The sequence below is a fragment of the Notothenia rossii genome, assembly GCF_949606895.1.
Source record: "Notothenia rossii genome assembly, chromosome: 7".
Taxonomy (NCBI): domain Eukaryota; kingdom Metazoa; phylum Chordata; class Actinopteri; order Perciformes; family Nototheniidae; genus Notothenia; species Notothenia rossii.
This window is the reverse complement of record NC_136905.1, coordinates 71,829,213-71,848,908: the sequence shown is the minus strand read 5'-3', so window position 1 is coordinate 71,848,908 and position 19,696 is coordinate 71,829,213. Positions and strand designations below refer to the sequence as shown.

At 39.9% G+C, this 19,696-nt stretch overlaps 2 protein-coding genes across 6 annotated transcripts; one reads left to right on the top strand and one right to left on the bottom strand.

Annotated features, from left to right (window-relative positions):
- Window positions 1-344: 344 nt before the first annotated feature.
- Window positions 345-7,137, top strand: selenon (selenoprotein N). The gene is made up of 12 exons (XM_079694792.1): window positions 345-825; window positions 1,547-1,664; window positions 1,762-1,892; window positions 2,298-2,510; window positions 2,597-2,721; window positions 3,272-3,409; window positions 3,480-3,561; window positions 4,090-4,278; window positions 4,375-4,480; window positions 5,093-5,205; window positions 5,299-5,400; window positions 5,699-7,137. The coding sequence occupies exons 1-12, from the start codon at window positions 637-639 to the stop codon at window positions 5,864-5,866; spliced, it is 1,674 nt and encodes a 557-aa protein (XP_079550918.1). The 5' UTR covers window positions 345-636; the 3' UTR covers window positions 5,867-7,137.
- Window positions 6,956-19,629, bottom strand: LOC307047677 (nuclear receptor coactivator 7). Of its 5 annotated transcripts, none has more exons than XM_079694788.1 (16): window positions 19,487-19,629; window positions 18,587-18,798; window positions 17,113-17,309; window positions 16,820-16,899; window positions 15,496-15,627; window positions 14,877-15,050; window positions 13,658-13,789; window positions 13,384-13,568; window positions 12,918-13,288; window positions 11,445-11,595; window positions 10,264-10,450; window positions 9,949-10,065; window positions 8,916-9,068; window positions 8,712-8,807; window positions 8,450-8,523; window positions 6,956-8,188 (listed from the first exon to the last, which is right to left on the bottom strand). In XM_079694788.1, the coding sequence occupies exons 2-16, from the start codon at window positions 18,685-18,687 to the stop codon at window positions 8,053-8,055; spliced, it is 2,286 nt and encodes a 761-aa protein (XP_079550914.1). In that variant the 5' UTR covers window positions 18,688-18,798; window positions 19,487-19,629; the 3' UTR covers window positions 6,956-8,052. The 5 variants fall into 5 exon arrangements, with proteins under 5 accessions (XP_079550914.1, XP_079550913.1, XP_079550915.1 ...); XM_079694787.1 differs by having other exon boundaries at window positions 18,587-18,845; window positions 19,487-19,592; XM_079694789.1 differs by having other exon boundaries at window positions 14,877-15,047; window positions 18,587-18,845; window positions 19,487-19,592.
- Between the last annotated feature and the right edge of the window lie 67 nt (window positions 19,630-19,696).

Genomic DNA, 19,696 nt, shown 5'->3' with positions numbered 1-19,696 from the left:
ATGGTCAAATTGAGAATTTTTAAATGTGTTTACACATACTGAAGCAGATTGCATCTATCCTTTGTCTGTGTAACGTTTAGGATCATGCCCAGGCTGAAACCAACTCAATCAGTTGTATTATTTATTTCCGATGTCACGACGAAGAAGATTACGGCAATAATAAAAGCAGGAAGAAAACGATGTATTAATCTTCAAAGACAAAAAAAACAAGATATATCACAATATACATTTCAATTAACAAGCAACTACTGGTTGATATTGATAACGGGTAATATAACTGCCGAGTACACACGACTAGCTAGCCACGAATGCTTTTATTTTTAACCCAGACAGGCCAAACATCCGGTTTCTTCTTGGCTGTCATTTGTTCCCTTGACGCATTTCAAACCACATCCATATGGCTGTGGTTCAGATGTGGGAAATAAGAAATATGTGCTGCTAGCTAACGCTCCATCCACAGCTGTTGTGGGATTGTAACGGCCGGAAAAGACGAGTGGTCCCCGGCTACAGGATAACAGAACCGTCGCTAGGCTCCAAATACTTTAAGAAAGATAAGTTTATACTACTGGATACTTTTTTTGTTGACCTTATCCGACGGCCATGTCCTTGTTTAAATAGCTGTGGTTGTTGTCGAGGATGGCCGCAGACGTGGATCAGACAATCCCCGAGGATGAGCGCAAAATCTTGCCGGAGAAAGGGAACCAGAGTCCCGCTACTGGGTCCTGGATCTGCCGGGGGATCTGGACTCTGCTTCTAATCGGTGCTGTCCCTCTTCTCGCCTTCGGGATCAAGTATTACCAAGATGCCCAGCTCCACAAACGTCATGTGAGATCCACATCTGCAATACTAATGTTACAAACGCCTCATAATTCATACGTTTTCTTCACTTTAGAAAATAAAATAAAATATGAATCCATATAATGCAAAAAAATGCCAATTAAATGTATTAATAGAAAGTTTGCATTGACCTTCTCGGACTTATTATTACTGTAACGTTACTGTAGGTACATGTTATAGTAGTTAACTATTACAAAAAGCTTTGATCAGTCTTCAGAGTAATTCATTGTCAGACATCAGTCGCCATCAAACACCACATCAGCAGTTTTTCCACCTCATGGTGTTTTTTAAGGGGAGGTGAATCTGTGTCACAGCTGGTAAAACTCAACCTCATGTGTTATATTGCCTCTTGTTTGGCTACACAGGGACTCCAATTTGTTCTTATACTTCCCTCCCCCTCTCCCTGCATTGTACAAGCAACATCTGTCTGGGAAACACATGCAAGGAATCTGTGGCCTCTGGGCTGATCTCTATCCAGACAGGACTGCTAAGGCTGAGTGAAGGACCCATTACTATAGAGACATTCATATATTTAAAAGGAAAAGTGCTCCCTAAAGTATGAACATGCAGCTAAAACAGTGTTCACCAAATATTGGTGTTTTGTTTGATGAGGCGGCTCACTGTCCTAGTTTTGATGCTTTATTTAAAATCCCTGAAGCATGTGAATTGACAATAAGGGTCAGACTGTAACTATGTGCCCCTCCAATAGGAGGAGAGTATTCAAACCCTGGGTGCAGAGGGGCTTTTTCTCTTCTCCTCTTTAGATACTGACCATGACCTTTATCTCAGCCCGGAGGAGTTTAAACCCATTGCAGAGAAACTCACAGGTACAGTGTCTCATGTATTGTATATCTAGCCTTCTCTCAGTAACAAAAACCTCCGCCTCACCTCACATTGACTCTCATATCTACAACTTCCTCACAGGAATTACACCCCCGGTGGATTTTGAGGAGGATGTGGCCCATGACCCCAATGGAGAGACTTTGACGTTGGAGGCCCAAATGCAGCCTCTGCTGATGGACTCCATGACAAAAAGCAAGGATGGTTTCCTCGGGGTAAGACGAGACCGAACAAGAGGACGTTTATTGTTTATTGTTTTACTGTTCTATTTATCTCGACTACTGCATAGTAATCACAGTTGAGTCTACATCAACAGGTTTTAAGGATAGTCACTAGTCAATAACTGTAGTCTTTATGAAAGTTTGAACAAACTTAATTTTTTAGAAAATAAACATCAGAGTTATTTATTATTATTATATTTTATTTATAAACTTTGCAATACATTTTCTCAACACTTTGTCAATGCAGTTCTATCAAAATGTGAAAGCAACCAAGAATGGAATCATAACAAAAAAAAAGACATATTAGCATTTATTTGTAGAAGCACGTGTTCTAGTTTTGAACAACATACCAATAATACATTGATTTAATCTCTGGTTTTCCACCTCCTTCTCTCTCAGGTGTCTCACAGCTCTCTGAGTGGGCTGCGCTCATGGAGGAGCCCAGCAGTCCCCGCCTCCTCTTTCTCTGCCAGCCAGTTCAGGGCCTTCTTGCCCCCAAAGAACAAAGATGAAGTGGGAGACTCATGGTGGGTGATTCCCAGCGAACTGAACATCTTCACTGGATACCTTCCCAACAATCGCTACCACCCTCCCTCACCAAAGGGCAAAGAGGTATCCTTAAAACTCATTCATAGTTCATGTTTAAAGGCATGTGATAAATAGACTGTATACTGATATATGTTCCTATCTTGCTGCAGGTTCTCATCCACTCCTTGTTGAGTATGTTCCACCCGCGGCCCTTCATCAAATCCCGCTTTGCCCCTCAGGGCGCAGTCGCCTGCATTCGTGCCAGCAACGACTTTTATTACGACATTGTGTTCAGGTAAGGAGCCATTAGGGAAGCGACATAAAGTAACATAGCAGTGCTCAGCCCATTAACTACAGAATTATGTCTACTTTATATTAGTGCTGAATAATATTCAGAACGTACTATACATTATAATATCCTCCCTGGCAGGCAGCCATTGGTTTCATCATCATGCGGAGCCTGAGACTGTTTTACTTTGTTGTCCATAGAGAGTTATTAACACGTGTTAATAATAATAATAATAATAATAATAATGCATTACATTTTTTATTAGAGCGCTTTTACAGGTGCTCAAAGTGCTTTACAATAATATATTTAATATAGTTAATGCAGTTTCCAGTTCTTTACTACCTGTTTTGAAAAATATATGTCGTTGGAGTGGGAACACAATTGTGAGATTTCAGTCAACTCTTGGAAAGCAACTTTTTTCAATGAAAGAAACTGCCAGATCCATACTACTTTTAACATTATACAAACAAAAGGCTACAATACATTTTCCAGTAACTTCTTGACAGAACACATGTTGCGGTACGTAATCAACTCCCTGTTCTGTTAACCTCTTTAGGATTCATGCAGAATTCCAGCTGAATGATGTTCCAGACTTTCCCTTCTGGTTCACCCCTGGGAAGTTCATTGGAAACATTGTGCTCTCTAAAGATGCATCTCATGTCCGCCACTTTCATCTCTACGTTCCCAATGACAGGTAAATCCTTGAAACACACTCAGTCACCTTTGTGCATGCAGTCCCCACTCAGTGTTTTCATGTGTGTCAGGTCTCTGAATGTGGACATGGAGTGGCTGTACGGGGCCAGTGAGAGCAGCAACATGGAGGTGGACATCGGATACCTGCCGCAGGTAGAGCTGCACGCATGCATTGACCCTTCATAAGATGTCTCTATTTCTTTACTAGTGTGGTTTTCCAGCTCTTCCTGGTTTAGTTCTCTATCATTGAGTCATACAATTAAGCTCATTCATTACTTCTCCATATTGGGTGTCAGGATTGTTGTCTTTTTAAATGTGTCCTGTCACTGTTTTTGAGTGTCCTAATTTCTGGGTGCTCCTAGAATTAATTTAATTTCCTTTTTTTGTCGGTTATTAAACCTTTTTAGAGCGCATTGGCCCTATTCCCTTTTTAAATTCAATAATTGCTTTATGTATTTTAAATATACTAAAGCTTTTTAGGCATTAATTATTTAAAAAAAACCTTATTGAGCCATTTGTTGTATGGACTTCTACCTAAAATCAATAACAATTCCCTAGTCACTATTTCACTAGTGTCTCCCAAAATAAAAAAATCCTCAGAAAATGACACAGATTTAAGTATATCATGTTTTTTTCAAATCTGGAACTGCCTTGTATAAACAATTGTGAACGTGTCCACAGTTAGAGCTGCAGGCCACGCGCCCGTCCACTCCCTCCATCATCATGGATGAGGAGGGTAACATCATCGACAGCCAAGATGGCAACAGCGAGCCGATCCAGTTCATCTTTGAGGACATCCACTGGACCTCGGAGATCACTGAGGAGGAAGCCACTCGACGGCTGGAGGTCACCCTCTACCCCTTCAAGAAGGTAACCATCTACCAATCATTTATTTCAACCACTGTTGTCTTAAATGTTGTTGTGGTTTCACAGCTTTTACATTGTCACCATTGTTCTTCCTCCCAGGTGTCCTACCTGCCCTTCTCAGAAGCCTTTGAGCGAGCGGCAGCAGAGAATAAACTGGTGCACTCCATTCTGCTTTGGGGAGCATTGGACGATCAGTCCTGCTGAGGTGAGATCATGGATGTGTTGAATACACAGCATGCTGATTGAGATTTGACTTAGTCTTTAAATTAAAGGCCTAAATACGGACTACATCTAAACAATGACATAAAAACTGGTAAATATAAGAGATGCATTTGCCCATTCAGGAATTTCCACAGCATTGTAGCCTGGTGAGAAATAGGTACTTAATATTGTCTTTTGTCAGTATAAGTATCTCCCTTTTACTTAGCAGCATTTCAAATAAATTCTATAAACATTTATTATGAGTGAAAAATAGTATTCAAATAAGTTCTTCTTCTTCTTGTGTCAATATGTAGCATAAATACCATACTTTATAACTTTTAAAAGTAGTCTTAACATATTATCCCTTTTAAGAATGACATGTTGAATTCATAAATAATTCCTCTTGGTTAGTTGAAGACACCAAGTAGCCTGTGGTGGCTAATGTTAGCTAATGTTTTGGTAAAGGTTGCTTTATAACGAACATTTCTGACTTACTTTGCTGCATTTTGGAACTCATCTTCAATTTTGCTTGTTTTAAATTAATTTTGAGTTCACTTGAGATGTAAATGCTTTACTTTTTCAACAACTCTCCCATCTCTCTTTCTCACCTCTGCAGGTTCGGGGCGAACTCTCCGGGAGACCGTCCTGGAAAGTTCGCCCGTCATGGCCCTGCTCAACCAGAGCTTCATAAGCAGCTGGTCCCTGGTCAGAGAGCTGGAGAACATGCAGGTGGGGCAGTGCAACCTCAAGAAATCCAAACTGTGCTTTTAAAAAAATGTTTCATACTCTGTTACCTTTTAACAACCTTCTTCTGATAAACAGGCTGATGAGCACAACCCTGTGCTGAGTGAAAAGGCCAAATTACACCTGGAGAATTACAACTTCCCCGTGGAGATGATGGTGGCACTGCCCAATGGAACTATTGTAAATATTTTTCTCCTTTCTCTTTTTATCAGCCTTCAATTTATGAAACATCGAGGACTCAGTTTTAAACAAACGCGTGTAGAAAAACTTCCTTTGATATCGGTTTTAAGTCAGAACATTTACTTGCTTACAGTTTTTTTTGTGTATGTATTCCCACTTTTATGAAATATGATATTTATTGATGTTCTTAATCTTTAATAATAAAAAAAAAAAGTGAACGTACTCTCTGTCTATGTTTTATATCAACATTTGCACGGAAAAGCTGACCTAAAGCTATCTTCTTCCCGTATGACTTTAGGTCCACCACATCAACGCCAACTTCTTCCTGGACCAGACGGCTATGAAACCAGAGGAGGAAGAAGCAACGTTCAGCTTCTCTGCTGCGTTCGAGGACCCCTCCACAGCCACTTATCTCAGCTTCCTGAAGGAGGGGTTGGAGAAAGCCAAGCAGTACCTGGCACAGTAATTAGAGTGTGCGATAGAGCCTGAGAAACTCAAAAAGGAGGAAATAATCATAATTCCTCTGGGTAATGATGCGAGATAAGGAAAAGCCTCCAACAATTATGTAGAGAAGTTTTCTCATCCATGTGGCAGCTGATAAACGTTTTCACCCTCTGTCCTTTTTGTTGCTATTTATTTAGTCATCTCCTGTTTAGTTAGTTTTAAACACAATATTGACATTGTGACAAACAGTACAGGGACATATTCTCAAGCCTTATGTTAATCTCAGTATAGTATATTTGCATTCTAATGAGATACAGTAACAGACATGTAAACACATTTACATCTGCTCTCTGCTTGTAGCTGCTGATTAAGTAGATATAAATATAGACAGAGGCTCATCGTAGCTCAACGAAACACCCTGCTTTCATATCCCTGTGTCGCAGGTACAATATGAATCGACTGAGTGATTTCCTGCTGCTGAGCGAACCCAGAGACGGGGCCTGTGTTGCCTTCAGTTGTGTCTCAGCAGTTTGTGAAGATGTTGTCTGAAAGCCCTCTGTGGGCCGGGCGGCGCCTGATGTTTTTGCTGAGGCGGCTGCAGGGAACACCCTCTCTGACTCAGGGGACTGAAGCAGCAGGAAACATTGGGCTGTGGTATATACAATTGTTCAATTAGTTTTTTTTTGTTTGAAACCAAATTTGGAATATTTTGCCAATTTTCTGTTCTTGTGGAATGTGTGACCACACCAAAGAAGATTGATTTTTTTATTATGTACAGCTGTTGAAGTTCATATTTATGTAACTCGATGGAACCAAAAGGACTTATGTTTGTTTAAATGACAGACACGTGATACCTTGTTATGTTGTTTTCCTCTTTCATGATCTAGTAAAAGCAATGTATTTGCTCTTGTCTTAAGCGTGACAAGAGGAAATCATTGATGTTTAAGAGTAACAACATGACTATTGGGACCTACCATTAGGTTAATGGCTGTTGAAAGACTTAAGTCTGTTTTTACAATACGTATAATTCTTATATTTTTCAGTCATACAAAAAAAATGTTTTCCTCTTCAGGTCCGTCTTATTTTACTATACAATTAAAGAACACAGGGATCAAGAACACTAGTTTATATAGTTGCAGTAACATTTGATAAATGTGGTAACATTAACCTGGAATGTGACTTTGTGAAAGGTCATACAAGTGAAACATCTGAATGATTGGAGTCTTTAAGGGGAAATCACTACCGGGGCCATTTTTTCAAAGCCTGACATAATAAAAACATTTTTGCTACAAACTGATTTTTGTGCTTATTGGCAACATCTGCAGTACTATGAACTGCACAGTTCAACAATACACCATACAAATGTTTATAGAGTTTAAATGTTCAATTGTGCTGTTATGTTATTAACTAATCTACAATACCGTACAATGTAAGCAAAGTAGATTCAGGGAGCATTTGACGTAAACAGTTGAATTTAGACAAAATGCATTAATTCAAAGCTTTTGCTGTCACACACAGAAAGCACAGTGGTGTATGAGTCAGCACTAGAAATGAAAGAAAAGTTCAGAATAGTCCTCCATTGAATGTACAGATGTCCTTCAATCAAGAAGCTTTTCTCGAAGTGGAGAGCAAAGTGTTTGCTGAAGATTATTTCCAGTATTCATTTATGCCGTCTATGACACTAATTGATAAAAACCCATAAAAAGGATTAGTGTCTGATGACGGGAGCCTTTATTTGTGAGATTTATGATGTCTGTGCAGTTTGGTCTTTTATAAGGTAATCTAAGTGTGTTTGGAAAACTTCCAGCATTAACTAAACACAGTTATATGGAAGCAGGGACATGCTTTAGCTTAAAATACAGCTGAGCCATTATGTTCACAAGATAAAATGATGTTATATCATAAAGTAAGTGATTCACATTAAGAGCAGAGTTCAGTCTCTGAGACTTGTAACCTATTCCATTCAAAAACAAGGACTCTGAGAATCCAGTTCAGCTCTACAGTTCACAGCTTTGCTGCCAAACCCTCAGGAATGAGTCCACCACGAAACCCCCACTCCATCGCACTGCTCAAGATTTCTTCAGATCATTAAGTTCGCTAAAATCCACAGCCCTTATTCACAGGGATAAGATTTGTTTACATGGATGCTACCATGAAATGGATGAGCGGCTGTATTAGTGATTTGCTCAGTGATGAGAGACGGCCTCTTCAGCTGAACGTCCACACCTCTAGCTCCATCACTCGGAAGTCGTCGGTTTCCGCGAGGCAGCAGTTGTTGAAAGTGTAACAGGGGCTGCTGCGACCCAGGTACAGATTCTCATCCACCCACAGACCAAAGTGACCACTGCAGGAAATAGATAGATAGACAGTAGTCAAAGATAATACATTACTCAAATGTCTATAGACAGTAGTCAAAGATAATACATTACTCAAATGTCTATAGACAGTAGTCAAAGATAATACATTACTCAAATGTCTATAGACAGTAGTCAAAGATAATACATTACTCAAATGTCTATAGACAGTAGTCAAAGATAATACATTACTCAAATGTCTATAGAGTTTTTGTAAATAGATTCCAGATAAAAGAGAGTGAGCACATTACCTGCCTCCCCCAATAGCAAAGGAGTCCAAGTCTCCTTTAATAAAGAAGGAGTTCTCTCCAGTCCATCTAAAACACTGCAGGGAAAAGGCAGAGTTAATCACCACAAAACTGTTCTAGTGCCACTTCTCAAGCATAAAGTCAGAAAAGAACACCCTTTTAGCATTTTGACCTTACACAGAAATGCATAATTTGCTATATTTAGCTGATATTTTACAAATTGGCTGAACTAAAAGACATAAACGTTGGTCGTTAGGGGGCTCACCTTGAAGCGAGGATGCAACATGAAAAGGAAAGTTTCTCCTGTGCCGTAGAACGTCTCACTCGGCCTCAGAGGGTGAGAGAGGAAGGCCCCGAATATCTGATGAAGAAAAGTCCCCAAAGACAGCAACACACACACACTTACTAAAATTGAAGGACATTACAAAATCCTTAATTAATATAAGAGGTTATGTATAGTATGTGTTACCTCATCGAGAGCATCTTTGATGACAATCAGCACAGGGGAGTCCAGTTTGCTGAGTTTCCTGTAGAGGCACTTGAGGCTGGCGCCATGACGGGACGTACTGTAAGCCAGGTGCCAGCTGTAGCCCACTGTCCTCGGGGGGAGCTCCTGACACAGCTGAGAGGCATTCAAAGAGGGAGATGGTTTTTAATCAACAAAGAATGGGGAGGAAGGAGTTTTAACATGAACAGGGCCAGATACTGACGTCTAAACCTTTGCAGCAATCAGTTCTGAATTTAACTTTGTTGTAGGGCAAGTATTTACTAAAAGAAGACTTATTTATAGATCTCTGTAAACATTAAACAAGATGCACCACACCAACTAGCTCTCACACAGATATGATTTGTTATATATTCACACCTCCTAACTCCCAGTTAGTGTTAACTGAATGGCTGACTGAACTAACTTAAAAAAACAAGCTTGCTGGTCTATGTATGAAGTGAGGGGTACAACATGTCATAGGGACAGGCTTCACTCTTTATCTACAATAAAAACAGTGTAATAAAACCCCAAAGATTATTATTTGATTTAAATATGCCTAGAATACTACAGAAATTGGAAATATTTAATTTGGAAATCATAAAACAACACAATATACTATCACCTCAGACGGATTTGGCATTTACTTTCATTTGTTAAACTTCATTCATACAACTATTCCTGAAACCTCAAAATAAAATATACATTTTTATTTTTTTATATGGCCCCCTTAATGGTTTAAATTACAGGGACTTTCTGTTTACATAGTTGATTTATTTAGAGATTGCACTACAGACGTTTCCTAGCAACCAATTTACACATAACTGAAGTCTCAAAGTTCAATTGTAATCAGTCAACTCTTTTGAATGTGAAAAATATTTCGAAAATAAATACATCTAATATCTCCACAGGTTTTGATGGGGCAACATGATTTAGAAAAGGACTTGAAAAAGCTAGTAGTTAAATAGAAACAAACTGTGTGTGAAGAGTGTGAGTATACTATGTGTGTGTCACCCACCTCTTTGACATGTGAAGCTTCTAAAATGTTGCTGCTCGCTACAATATCATTGAGTCCGTCGGGCTCCTTGTCCATGACCAGGGTTGGCTTTTCCCCGCTCTCCTCCATCAAAACCATCTACACAAAAAAACATAAATACATTAGAAAAAAGAAGAAGCCATTTTGTCCTAGAACATCAAGAGGCATTTGTTCATCCTTTGAGCCTGGAGTGACTCACCCTGAGGCAAGTGTTTCCAAAACACACCTGCTCATTTCCATAATTTGCACCAGTTAAGTAAAAGATCTCTCCTGTGAGACTGAAATGAGTCTGATTACCTCCCAGTCGTCCCCTGAGCTGCGGTGCCTCTGGAACACATCTTCCTCGTCCCCTTCCTCCTCTTCTTCCTCTCTGTCCTCAATGAGTACAAACTCCTCTTCGTCGCGGTCCGCCTCTTCCTCCCCTCCTTCCAGTATACACAGGTCTGGTCGAGAGTGAGTCAGGTATGCGCGCAGCTCGTCGGAGCTGCAGGGGGAAACAAAGCCGTCACTCAGACATGTTTAAAGACAAACAAACCTGACAGCTGCATCAACATGGAAATAAGAGAGGAGGAGCTTTAAATGTACTTTTATGAATGTATTCACAGATGAGTAATTGACTTTCCACTGAGGTAGAGTTTTGATTGTGTTGTACTCATCAGCTTAAGTAAATACAGTACTGTATAGCAATACAAGATAATAAAAATGCTCCATTACAGAAGTCCTGCATTTAGTATAGTATTATTGATAATAACATTTACCAATATAATGGATGAACCAACATAAATGCAGTCATTTCATGTTGTAGCTGGTCAAGGTGGAGCTTATTTTAAATAGCTTAATACTGGTGGGGCGTTTCATTTATCGAAATGCATACTTTTTAGTAAATTGATGACATTGTGGAATAATTTCCGATATAAAAACTTCTCACTGTACATTCTACATTTTTATCTAATTTAATATGTCATTGCACACTAAATGTAAATAATATCCCACTTTTATACTGTGTTGGCTGTGATTTAGCCGTTCAATGGTGTTTCATATGTCAAATAGTTTAATATTATTTCTTCACGGTCAACTTTTATATTTTCACTCTTTTATAACTATGTTATCTTCTATTTTGAGATGTTTTTGTACAATTATTTATTTCCCACTCTTTTTTATTTCTAATTATGTGCAATACTTGTTTTACATGCTGCTGCAATGAAAACTTTCCCAATTTGGGATTGCTAAAGAATATCTCATCTTAAAAGTCTGACTTAATCCATCAAAAAAAAAAATGTGTGGAATAGTATTTTGTACTAATATTCAGTATCATAAAAAATATAAATATCAAATAATCAAGTATTAAGTTTGAATATATAAAGAATAGTCAAGTAAAGTACTGTGAGTTCTACTGTGTCTCTCAACTGTAATTCTTAATCTATAGAGTTCCCCTTTTAATCTGTCCATCCACATTTCCCTGCCGTTAGTTACTGTACCTCTCTTGTGAAAGTGCAAGCCAAGCATCCCTTTTTTTAGTCGAGCCCAGCAGAAGGCGTCTGGCGCCCTTCTTCTTTCCTGCAGACGGCTGAACCCGCAGCCGCACGAACATCAGGCTCCCAGGACTTCCTGTTGAGGACCGCTGAGGCACTGGAAGTAGACAGAGAACAACGGTGCAGAAAATGAAAACGAGAAAAAAACATGTTTTAGACCAGGGGTATCCAAACAACGGCCCGGGGGCCAAATGCAGCCCGCGTTTTGAATCGGCCCTCAGCTAATTAAAAAAGTATAATGGACTATGGCCCCAAAATGAAATTTGCGCTTGTCTTGTATTGTACTTATTAAATATAGATGAAAACAGATATTACAAGTGTTCATGTGTTAAGAAACCCAATCTTCAAACAAATTCAGTCAATTAAAGTTGAAAACATTTTCTATCAAATCTAGGTAATAACTTATTTTCAAAACACGCTTTTAATAAACCCTTCCTATTTCCTCATATGATAAGTGTGGGGGAAACTTCTGTAGCAATGGAGAGTCAGGACTCAGAGAGACACGAGGAGAGCTGGAGCTTTGATGGCAAACACTGGTGGTTTATTTGGAGTTACGGCCGGAGAATTGACAAGACAGGTGGTGTGTCACGAGTTGACACAGCGGTTGCCAAACCAATTCTGAAGAACTCTTTCTGCAGCTCGATGTTTTAACTAGTTCGGAGTGTGATAATCAACATTCTTTATCAGTGAGACTAAACAATTATGGACCCTGAATCTAACTAGAGCTCTCGTCCATGGAAAAGAATGCACGCCAGGGAACCTACGTCCCTGAACAGTGAACTACATCATGGCGGCTTGTGCTCTGTCATAGACTGGCAACAACAATGCGCCCAAGCTGCTCCTCCTTAAAAGAGATAGCAGCTATACCCAAGGCCGTAGAACCATGCCATGGGAAAAGAGACAGTGAGAGGAGAAAAAGATGAACTGTGTCGAAGGTTGAATCCCTAAGCAAATGATTCCCTAACAATTAGCAATCTGAGGCTTCTGTTTTAAAGAATGAACTGCTAACAAAATAAATAAAGGCGTGTGGCACAGTGGGTAGGACAGGTTCAAACCCCACTGCAGTCAGTATGTCGTTGTGTTCCTGAGACACTTCACCCCAAATTGCTCCTGTGGGGATTGCCCACAGTATTGAGTATGTAAGTTGCTTTGGATAAAAGTGTCTAACATGTAATGTAATGTAAAACCCCTTTTGAGAGCTGTGATGTAGGCTGTTGTTTTTATTAAAGGTTATTAAGTAAGTATTAAGCATAATTTACCTACATTTGATTGATTTTGCTGACTTATAACTTAACTTATGAGGCAATATACCTCACCTCTAGTGAGTGTCCCAGTCCTTCGTATATCTTTCTGTATGTGGCCCTCTGTGAAAAAAGTTTGGACACCCCTGTTTTAGACAGAACATGATTCACGTCCCACCTGCAGTCTGACTCTTCACAGAGGTCTTCCCCGTTTCATTGTTCAGCAGCAGCCCCGTCCTCACTTTACTGGCCGCCTCTGGAGCTCCGCAGCAGAAGGTGGCAGTACCGCTCAGGACGGACACTCCCAGACCTCCATCAGACGACTCACACAGCAACTCTGGAGGGCTGCTATCAAACTCCCCCTCCACCTTCTCCATGTCTCTGCTCTCCGCCTCCTCCTCCCCAGAAACCTCTTTGGTCAGGCTCAGAGCCAGACTGGACAAATCTGATGGAGCCAAAGACACCAGAGACTCCATCTTTGGGTTTGGGAAGCCGCCTGCTGGGATTTGAGTGGTTTTCAACTTCTGGAACATTTTCTTTCCTTTTCTCCTATTGAAAAAATACAAATAAAAAATGCTTTGATTGACTTTTTAATGTAATGTGAGTCAGTGGGTGTAGTTTAGGGCGACTGAATCATTGCTGACCTCTGCTGGGATGTACTGAAGTGAACATGAGAGATGTCCGAGAAAAAGGAGACAGATGCCAGGTTGTCAACAGAGCAGGACAGAAGGTATTCCTCACAGCCGTGTTCCTTCACCAGAGCGTGTGTCTTACACGGGTCAAAGAAGATTTTATTAGCAGTCACCAGCAGGATACCTGAAACCACACCCTGACAGAGAGAGGAGGTGCTGATGTTAGCCCACAGATGTCTACAGGTGTAGAGAACAGAGATCAGAGTGAAGTGTTGTTCACACCCACCTTACGGTCTGTGATGTGGCGGCAGAACAGTTTGAGGTACCTCATGGCCTCCGGTCCCTCCGCCTGGCAGCACTCTGGAGGCAGAGCCAATAAGCAGAGCTGTCCGTCAGGCATCGGCACCGCCTCCACATCCTGTCAGCATCACACATGTTATCAGCATTGATAACAAAATGCAATTCATGGAGGCAGAATGATTAATCAGCAACAATTTAGAAATTAAGTAAGCGTTTCAGTCATTTTTAAGATGAAATTGTGAATATTTACCGGATCAAGCATTAAAAAATGTAGACATTCACAATAATTTTTTTGCTTTTTATTGTAATAGGCTGAATATAAGTTGTAGACTGTTGGTCGGACATAACAAGCAATTTAAATAAATTAACCTGGGAAATTGTGAAGCAGCATATTATAAATTAATTTAAAAGAATATAGAAAACTAAAGCTTAACTCAACTTTATTGTAATTCTGTAATTGTATTGCTAAACATATCATTTTCAAGTTTTAGAGTTTCAATCTTGCTCGCTGCTGTAATTTTCTGAATCAAATTCAGTCTTTGCTCAGCGCTGCATTGTTTTCATGACTGTGTTTTGTTTTGTTACTTGTTTCCATGGTAACATGTTCTTTTTTATTTGATCCATAATAAAGTCTCCTCGGCTCATTTTTTCTTTGTCATCGCTACTGACTGACTGATAACTGGAAAAGAATGCATGATGATACCATTAAAGTCATACAATCTGTTAACTGCAAATGTGAATCTGTTTCCACTGCTATTGATGACTCTCTTTTTATTAAATAAAAAATAAATAGCAACTGCAGCTGTTAAGTAAATTCAGCGGAGTCAAAACTACAATGTATTCCTCTGAAATATGGTTGAAGTGAGTCATGCATGAGCTCAGCGACTTCATGCACACACCTTCTGAACCAGCTTTCTGTTGTTTATTTGATTGTGGCATGTAACAAATGTATACCAGAATTGTTACAGTAACAAAAACAGTAACAAAAAAGGAAAGAAAGCTTGTGGACCATAGGATGAGGTTTAAATTAAACCATAGTCATTCAGTTATTTAAAAGAACCGTCCATCTTATCATTATTAGCTTAAATGTACAGAACTTGAGTTAAATGTACTCGTGCTTTCCAACACAGATTTTAAACTACAGTAAAATATGTGTAATTAAATATTCCAAAACATGCAGTAAAGGAAGTTTTTTTTCTTCCTACCAGTAGTTTGTCATATTCAGCCTCTGGGGAGGGGGGCTGGGCTTGAGCAGCGAGTGTTTCCAAAGAGTCCAGATCAGCCTCTTCCTCCCGCTTCAGTTTAGGATCAGAGTCCAGTTCTGGTTGAGAGGATCCTTGACCGGTGGAAGTGTTTTTTCCCGTCGGTACGACAAGCTGCTTCAGAATGGAAGCCATGATAAGAATAGCTCTGTCATTGAAATAGATACAACCTGCTAACCCAGTGACTACTTCCTCTTTCTACAGGCCTGTATTTCCCTATTTGTCTTTGTTTGTAGTCACATCTAAGCTCCATGTCACACAGGAGGGTTGTGGGTGAAGCGCTGTAGGCATTTTATTGGCATTTTCCGTTTGCTTAAAGGTTAGTATTGGTGAGGTATTTAAGCCTGAAAAGGGTTAATCATAGAGCAACACACTTCTTGTCTAAAGCCAAACTTGCTGCTAAAGTCGTCAGGCAGACAAGTGAAATATTGTGGTTTGAAAATATGGTCCACATCATTAAAAAGAAAAAATGGGGAAGCAAGCAACACACTCATCAAGTGTTCATATTATCCATAGGGAGGGATGGAAATGACACCTTCAGGGGCCAACAGTTGACTCTTACCTCTCTAGTGATGAGCGTAGCAGAGGAAGAGGGTACATTTGAAGATTTGTCCATTTTTCCCTCTTCTGCTGAGGAGGATTTTTTACAGTTGAATTCTGACGAGATGCTGAACACCGTGTCCCCAGGGAGACCCTGAAACACAAAAGCAATAAAGTGTTCAGTAGGGGTTAAAATCTGATCAAACATCCAATCTAATTAAGTGGTTTATTCTTACATAAGATGGTTTTGCATCGATCTTCATGCAATAAGTAGCCTCAGTAATACATCTTTCAGGTGTGCAGAAGCACATTACATTGAAGATCTCTTCTAACTTCTACTTTAATATAATTATGGACCCAAAAACCCACTGCTATTTATTGTGCTGATCATACTCAGTGTATTCACTCTAAATCAACTCCCATCCAAGGTTTGGACAGGAACTTATGAATCAAAATCTAAAAGTGGAAGAGTTGAAGAGTTTAAACAGTAGGCGTGAAGCATCAGATCCACAACTGTCATCCACTGACAGATGGATCCATTGACCTAAATTAGATCACTGCCGCATGACGGATAATGTGACCACAGAAAAATCGTCTTTATGTGTCTGGAGCTCTGTGTGTGCTTTTCTAGGCATAAACTGTGTGTGTGAGTGTTTCTACATGTACTAATGATCATTTACAAAAAATGCATTCCTCGACCACAAACAAACAATTCAATAGTTTTAAAAAAGCAGGATGTGCAGCAAAAAGCTCTGCTCTGCTCTCAATTTCCACATGCACACAACATATAAGAAACTCAATAAAATCATCTCAACAAAACCTACAAAATAAGCTTCAAAAGAAAAAGACCATCATGAAATTCTCATAGCAAATCAGACTGGATAACTTAGTAATAAGTACTGACGCCCTTTCCAGATTCATGATAATACAGAGACTTACACAGAACAAAATCAACACTTGTTTTCATATTTAATATGTCAGCAGCAAAATAAAAACAACTAGCGCACAAATACCCTTGAATAAACATCCGAAAATACATTCCTCCGGCTGTATTTGTTGTAGAGGCTCTGAAAAAGACCTTGTTTCCCCATGGCGTCCGTGAACAGCTCTGACTGCTCCCACACTCACATATGAACTTTGGACGCTCTTTATCCAACTCTTTTATCACCATGAATTGTGAAACCAATCACCGGCTGCAAAATGCTGGCTCTAACATACCTAATCAATAAATCCTATATCTTTCTCTCACTTCCCAACTTCTTCTATTACTTGTTCCGAAAAGCTCTGTTTCTCAATGCACACGAGAAGTAAAATTATATTTAAAAAGTAAAAAACAAGTGACTCACCCTGCTGCTTGTGCTGTCACCTGATGGTCCGCTCATATGCTCTTGCTTCACTGCAGTATTGTTAAGGTCCCATGCAGTCCCTGCGAGAGAAAAATACAATTCTGTCACCATTTCTTTACAGGTTTAATACACCACAGCTCACATGTCTGCCTTTCCACTCTGTATGAAAATAACTATGCAAAAACATGCCAACGAACTCAGCATGAGAATTCTAAAATGTAAATCCCACCCCACAGTTTGCATCTACTTAATGCAAACTGCCTGCTCTCTGTCTAGCATATCAAACCCTGCACCTTGCAAGTAGTACTGCCGCAGTTTGGGGTTTCTGATGTGGGGGGTGTGGTTGAGAGGCCGGCCCACAGTGGGCTGGAGCGGACGCTGGCTGCTGGCCACAGGCTCCTGCATCACACGGGCCTGAGGCTGATTCTCCCAGGGACGCTTAGCGAACTGTGGAGGCTGAGAGACGCCAGGAGGAAGCTTGGAACCCAGCCTGAAAGAAAACGGAGGAAAAACTGATAAAATCAAGCTATATTTAGGTAGGTTACGCATTTACACACACACAGCTGGAATTTATACTGAAAAACAATGAGAGCATGTCATTACTAAGAGTGTTCTGTTTGACAGTATATATTTTAAAAGTCCCATATGTGAGTCTTGATTTGTTTGTGACGAAGATATAAACTCTATTAATTTACTTATGCACTCTCAGTTAATGAGGTCATCAGGTGATATTTTGTAGTGAAATCGAACTGAATTAGTGACCAAATAATGTATTTCTAGCACAGTTGTGAACCATAACATTTATTTAATTCCATTAAAATCCCCATATGATTTTTTTTTAATCCCATGGCATTAATATGGTATGATTTACGCATGTATTCACTATCTATAAAGGAGAAATAAGATTTCTTCATTAATAACATCATCTTCACAGTCTTTGCTACATGTTCAAAATCACAAGGGGATGTTTATTATACATTATTTTAGTGATGAACCGGTTGAGTATTACATCAATTCATCAATTATTGGTTGGTCTATAAAATAAAACAGTCTTTTTGTTGGTGAAAACTTTTTAACACAATAGCAATTGCTTGTTTTGTCTAACAAACCGTGAACACCCAAAATATTTAGTATCAAAACAGAGAAAAAACATCAAAATGCACACATTTTGATAGGCAACATAATCCATATCAAACACATCTCACAGTCTTCATGCAAATGCTTAGATAAACTATTAGAGAGATTACTTCCGTGCATAAACTGCTCATTAGGAATGAATGCTTATTCTTAAAAATGAACTCCATTTCAAGTTGTATTTTCCCTTTGACAGCAGGGCTACAAGGATTAGTCGGTTAGAGTATGTGTAGTGTGAATAACTGTATAGGGCAGCATTCACAGTCTGATCAGAGTTATTTATAAGGGGAGTGGGAGTTGTCTGCATGATGGCTTGTTGCTGTCATAGCTCTCACCCACATGATGGTTTTTGATTTAGCGTGGATTCCTTCAGTGACAGTCAGTGGATGAAACCAGTTTATGGGAATGTGGATTCTCTGCTAACAAAGCATTCCTGTTTGCATTGTAGTCTGACATGACACATGCTTAGTGATAATCTGGAAATATTCTCTCTCTTATTCAAATAATGAAGATCAGAATTGTAATGTGCTTGAATCTAAGAAGCACATTCCAGCCAAACACGTCTCATGTCTACTTAAGTGTTTTCCCTTTTTGTCTTCTCCTTCCAGTAATCCACATGTTTACAGGCCTGACCTGGTCTTGACGTTGCCAAAGTAGCTGGTCCTGGTCTTGTCCCTCTGGGGCTCGCGGTCCATGGCTCCCCGAGTCTCAGACCTCCTTACAGACTGAGCCATTTTCTTCTTCTTTAGTATGAGGCTGGCAGTGGTGGCAGAGGGATGAGCGGATCAGCTGTCATCCTTCCTCCTCCTTTTATTCCCCTTGCCTACCATTTGCCCCAGTTACACCTACACAAGACAGGACGTCATATGATCTGGGCTGATTTTACAAACATCTAGGCAGAGGGAGGGAGAAGCAACGGTTAAACTTCTACATGCACCAACATGACACCATAAGGAAGAGAACTAGATATTTGCGGAGTGATGAAGTCAGGATGCAAATGAATCAATATACATACATGTAAGTTTGTATGTAAACAACCAATGTGTCTGTTTCATGCTCCAATGTGTCAGATGGGGTACAGTTTGCACTCCCACAATATCTTAATCATTCTGTAATCATGCAATGTATTATATGATCAAACATCAATATGATGCAGGTTCTGTATTTTAGTATTTACTCTGCAAAGCTGCATTCAGGCATGAGTAACGCAATGATAATATCAACAAATAGGAAACTTAATTCGGGGACTCATTACAATGAGATTAGCCTATCATCCCTGAATAAACCACACCAACACTATTAACCAGTTGTCCTGCATCATTTAAGGCATCCTAATATGATCCCTGTGGCCATGTCATCGATCAAAACAATGATCACAATTTGCTTCCTGTAAATGCTAGGCGTGCAATAACCACTGTGGAGGAAGTAAGCATTTGAGCCGACATTACAGGATGACCGAGACTGCTGCTATGGTAGAGAACAGCAGCAGCTCAAAAGAGATGGCAGCATCATGTGGAAAGTATATTTACTGACCTGTGTCTATTCCAGGGATGGGGACGGGTGGCGGTCATGTGAGCGCGCGCCCTCATTGCAGTGTTATGATATCACTGCAGACAACAGTGACTAGTTAATTATTCAAGCCCCGCCCACTGCTTACAGGCCGTCGCGACGATTGTCAAGATAGTAATCCTCCCGCCGGCTGGCTGAGAGCAGTTTAGAGAGTTTAGCTGAGAGCAGCGAATG

Excerpts from the sequence above, each read along its gene's own strand:
- LOC307047677 (XM_079694788.1), bottom strand. The coding sequence starts at position 18,687 with ATGGCTCAGTCTGTAAGGAGGTCTGAGACTCGGGGAGCCATGGACCGC. Across the intron at positions 13,569-13,657 it reads GCCACATCACAGACCGTAAG|GGTGTGGTTTCAGGTATCCT; the intron begins GTGGGTGTGAAC and ends TCTCTCTGTCAG. Across the intron at positions 8,808-8,915 it reads TCAAAGATGCTCTCGATGAG|ATATTCGGGGCCTTCCTCTC; the intron begins GTAACACATACT and ends TTTCTTCATCAG.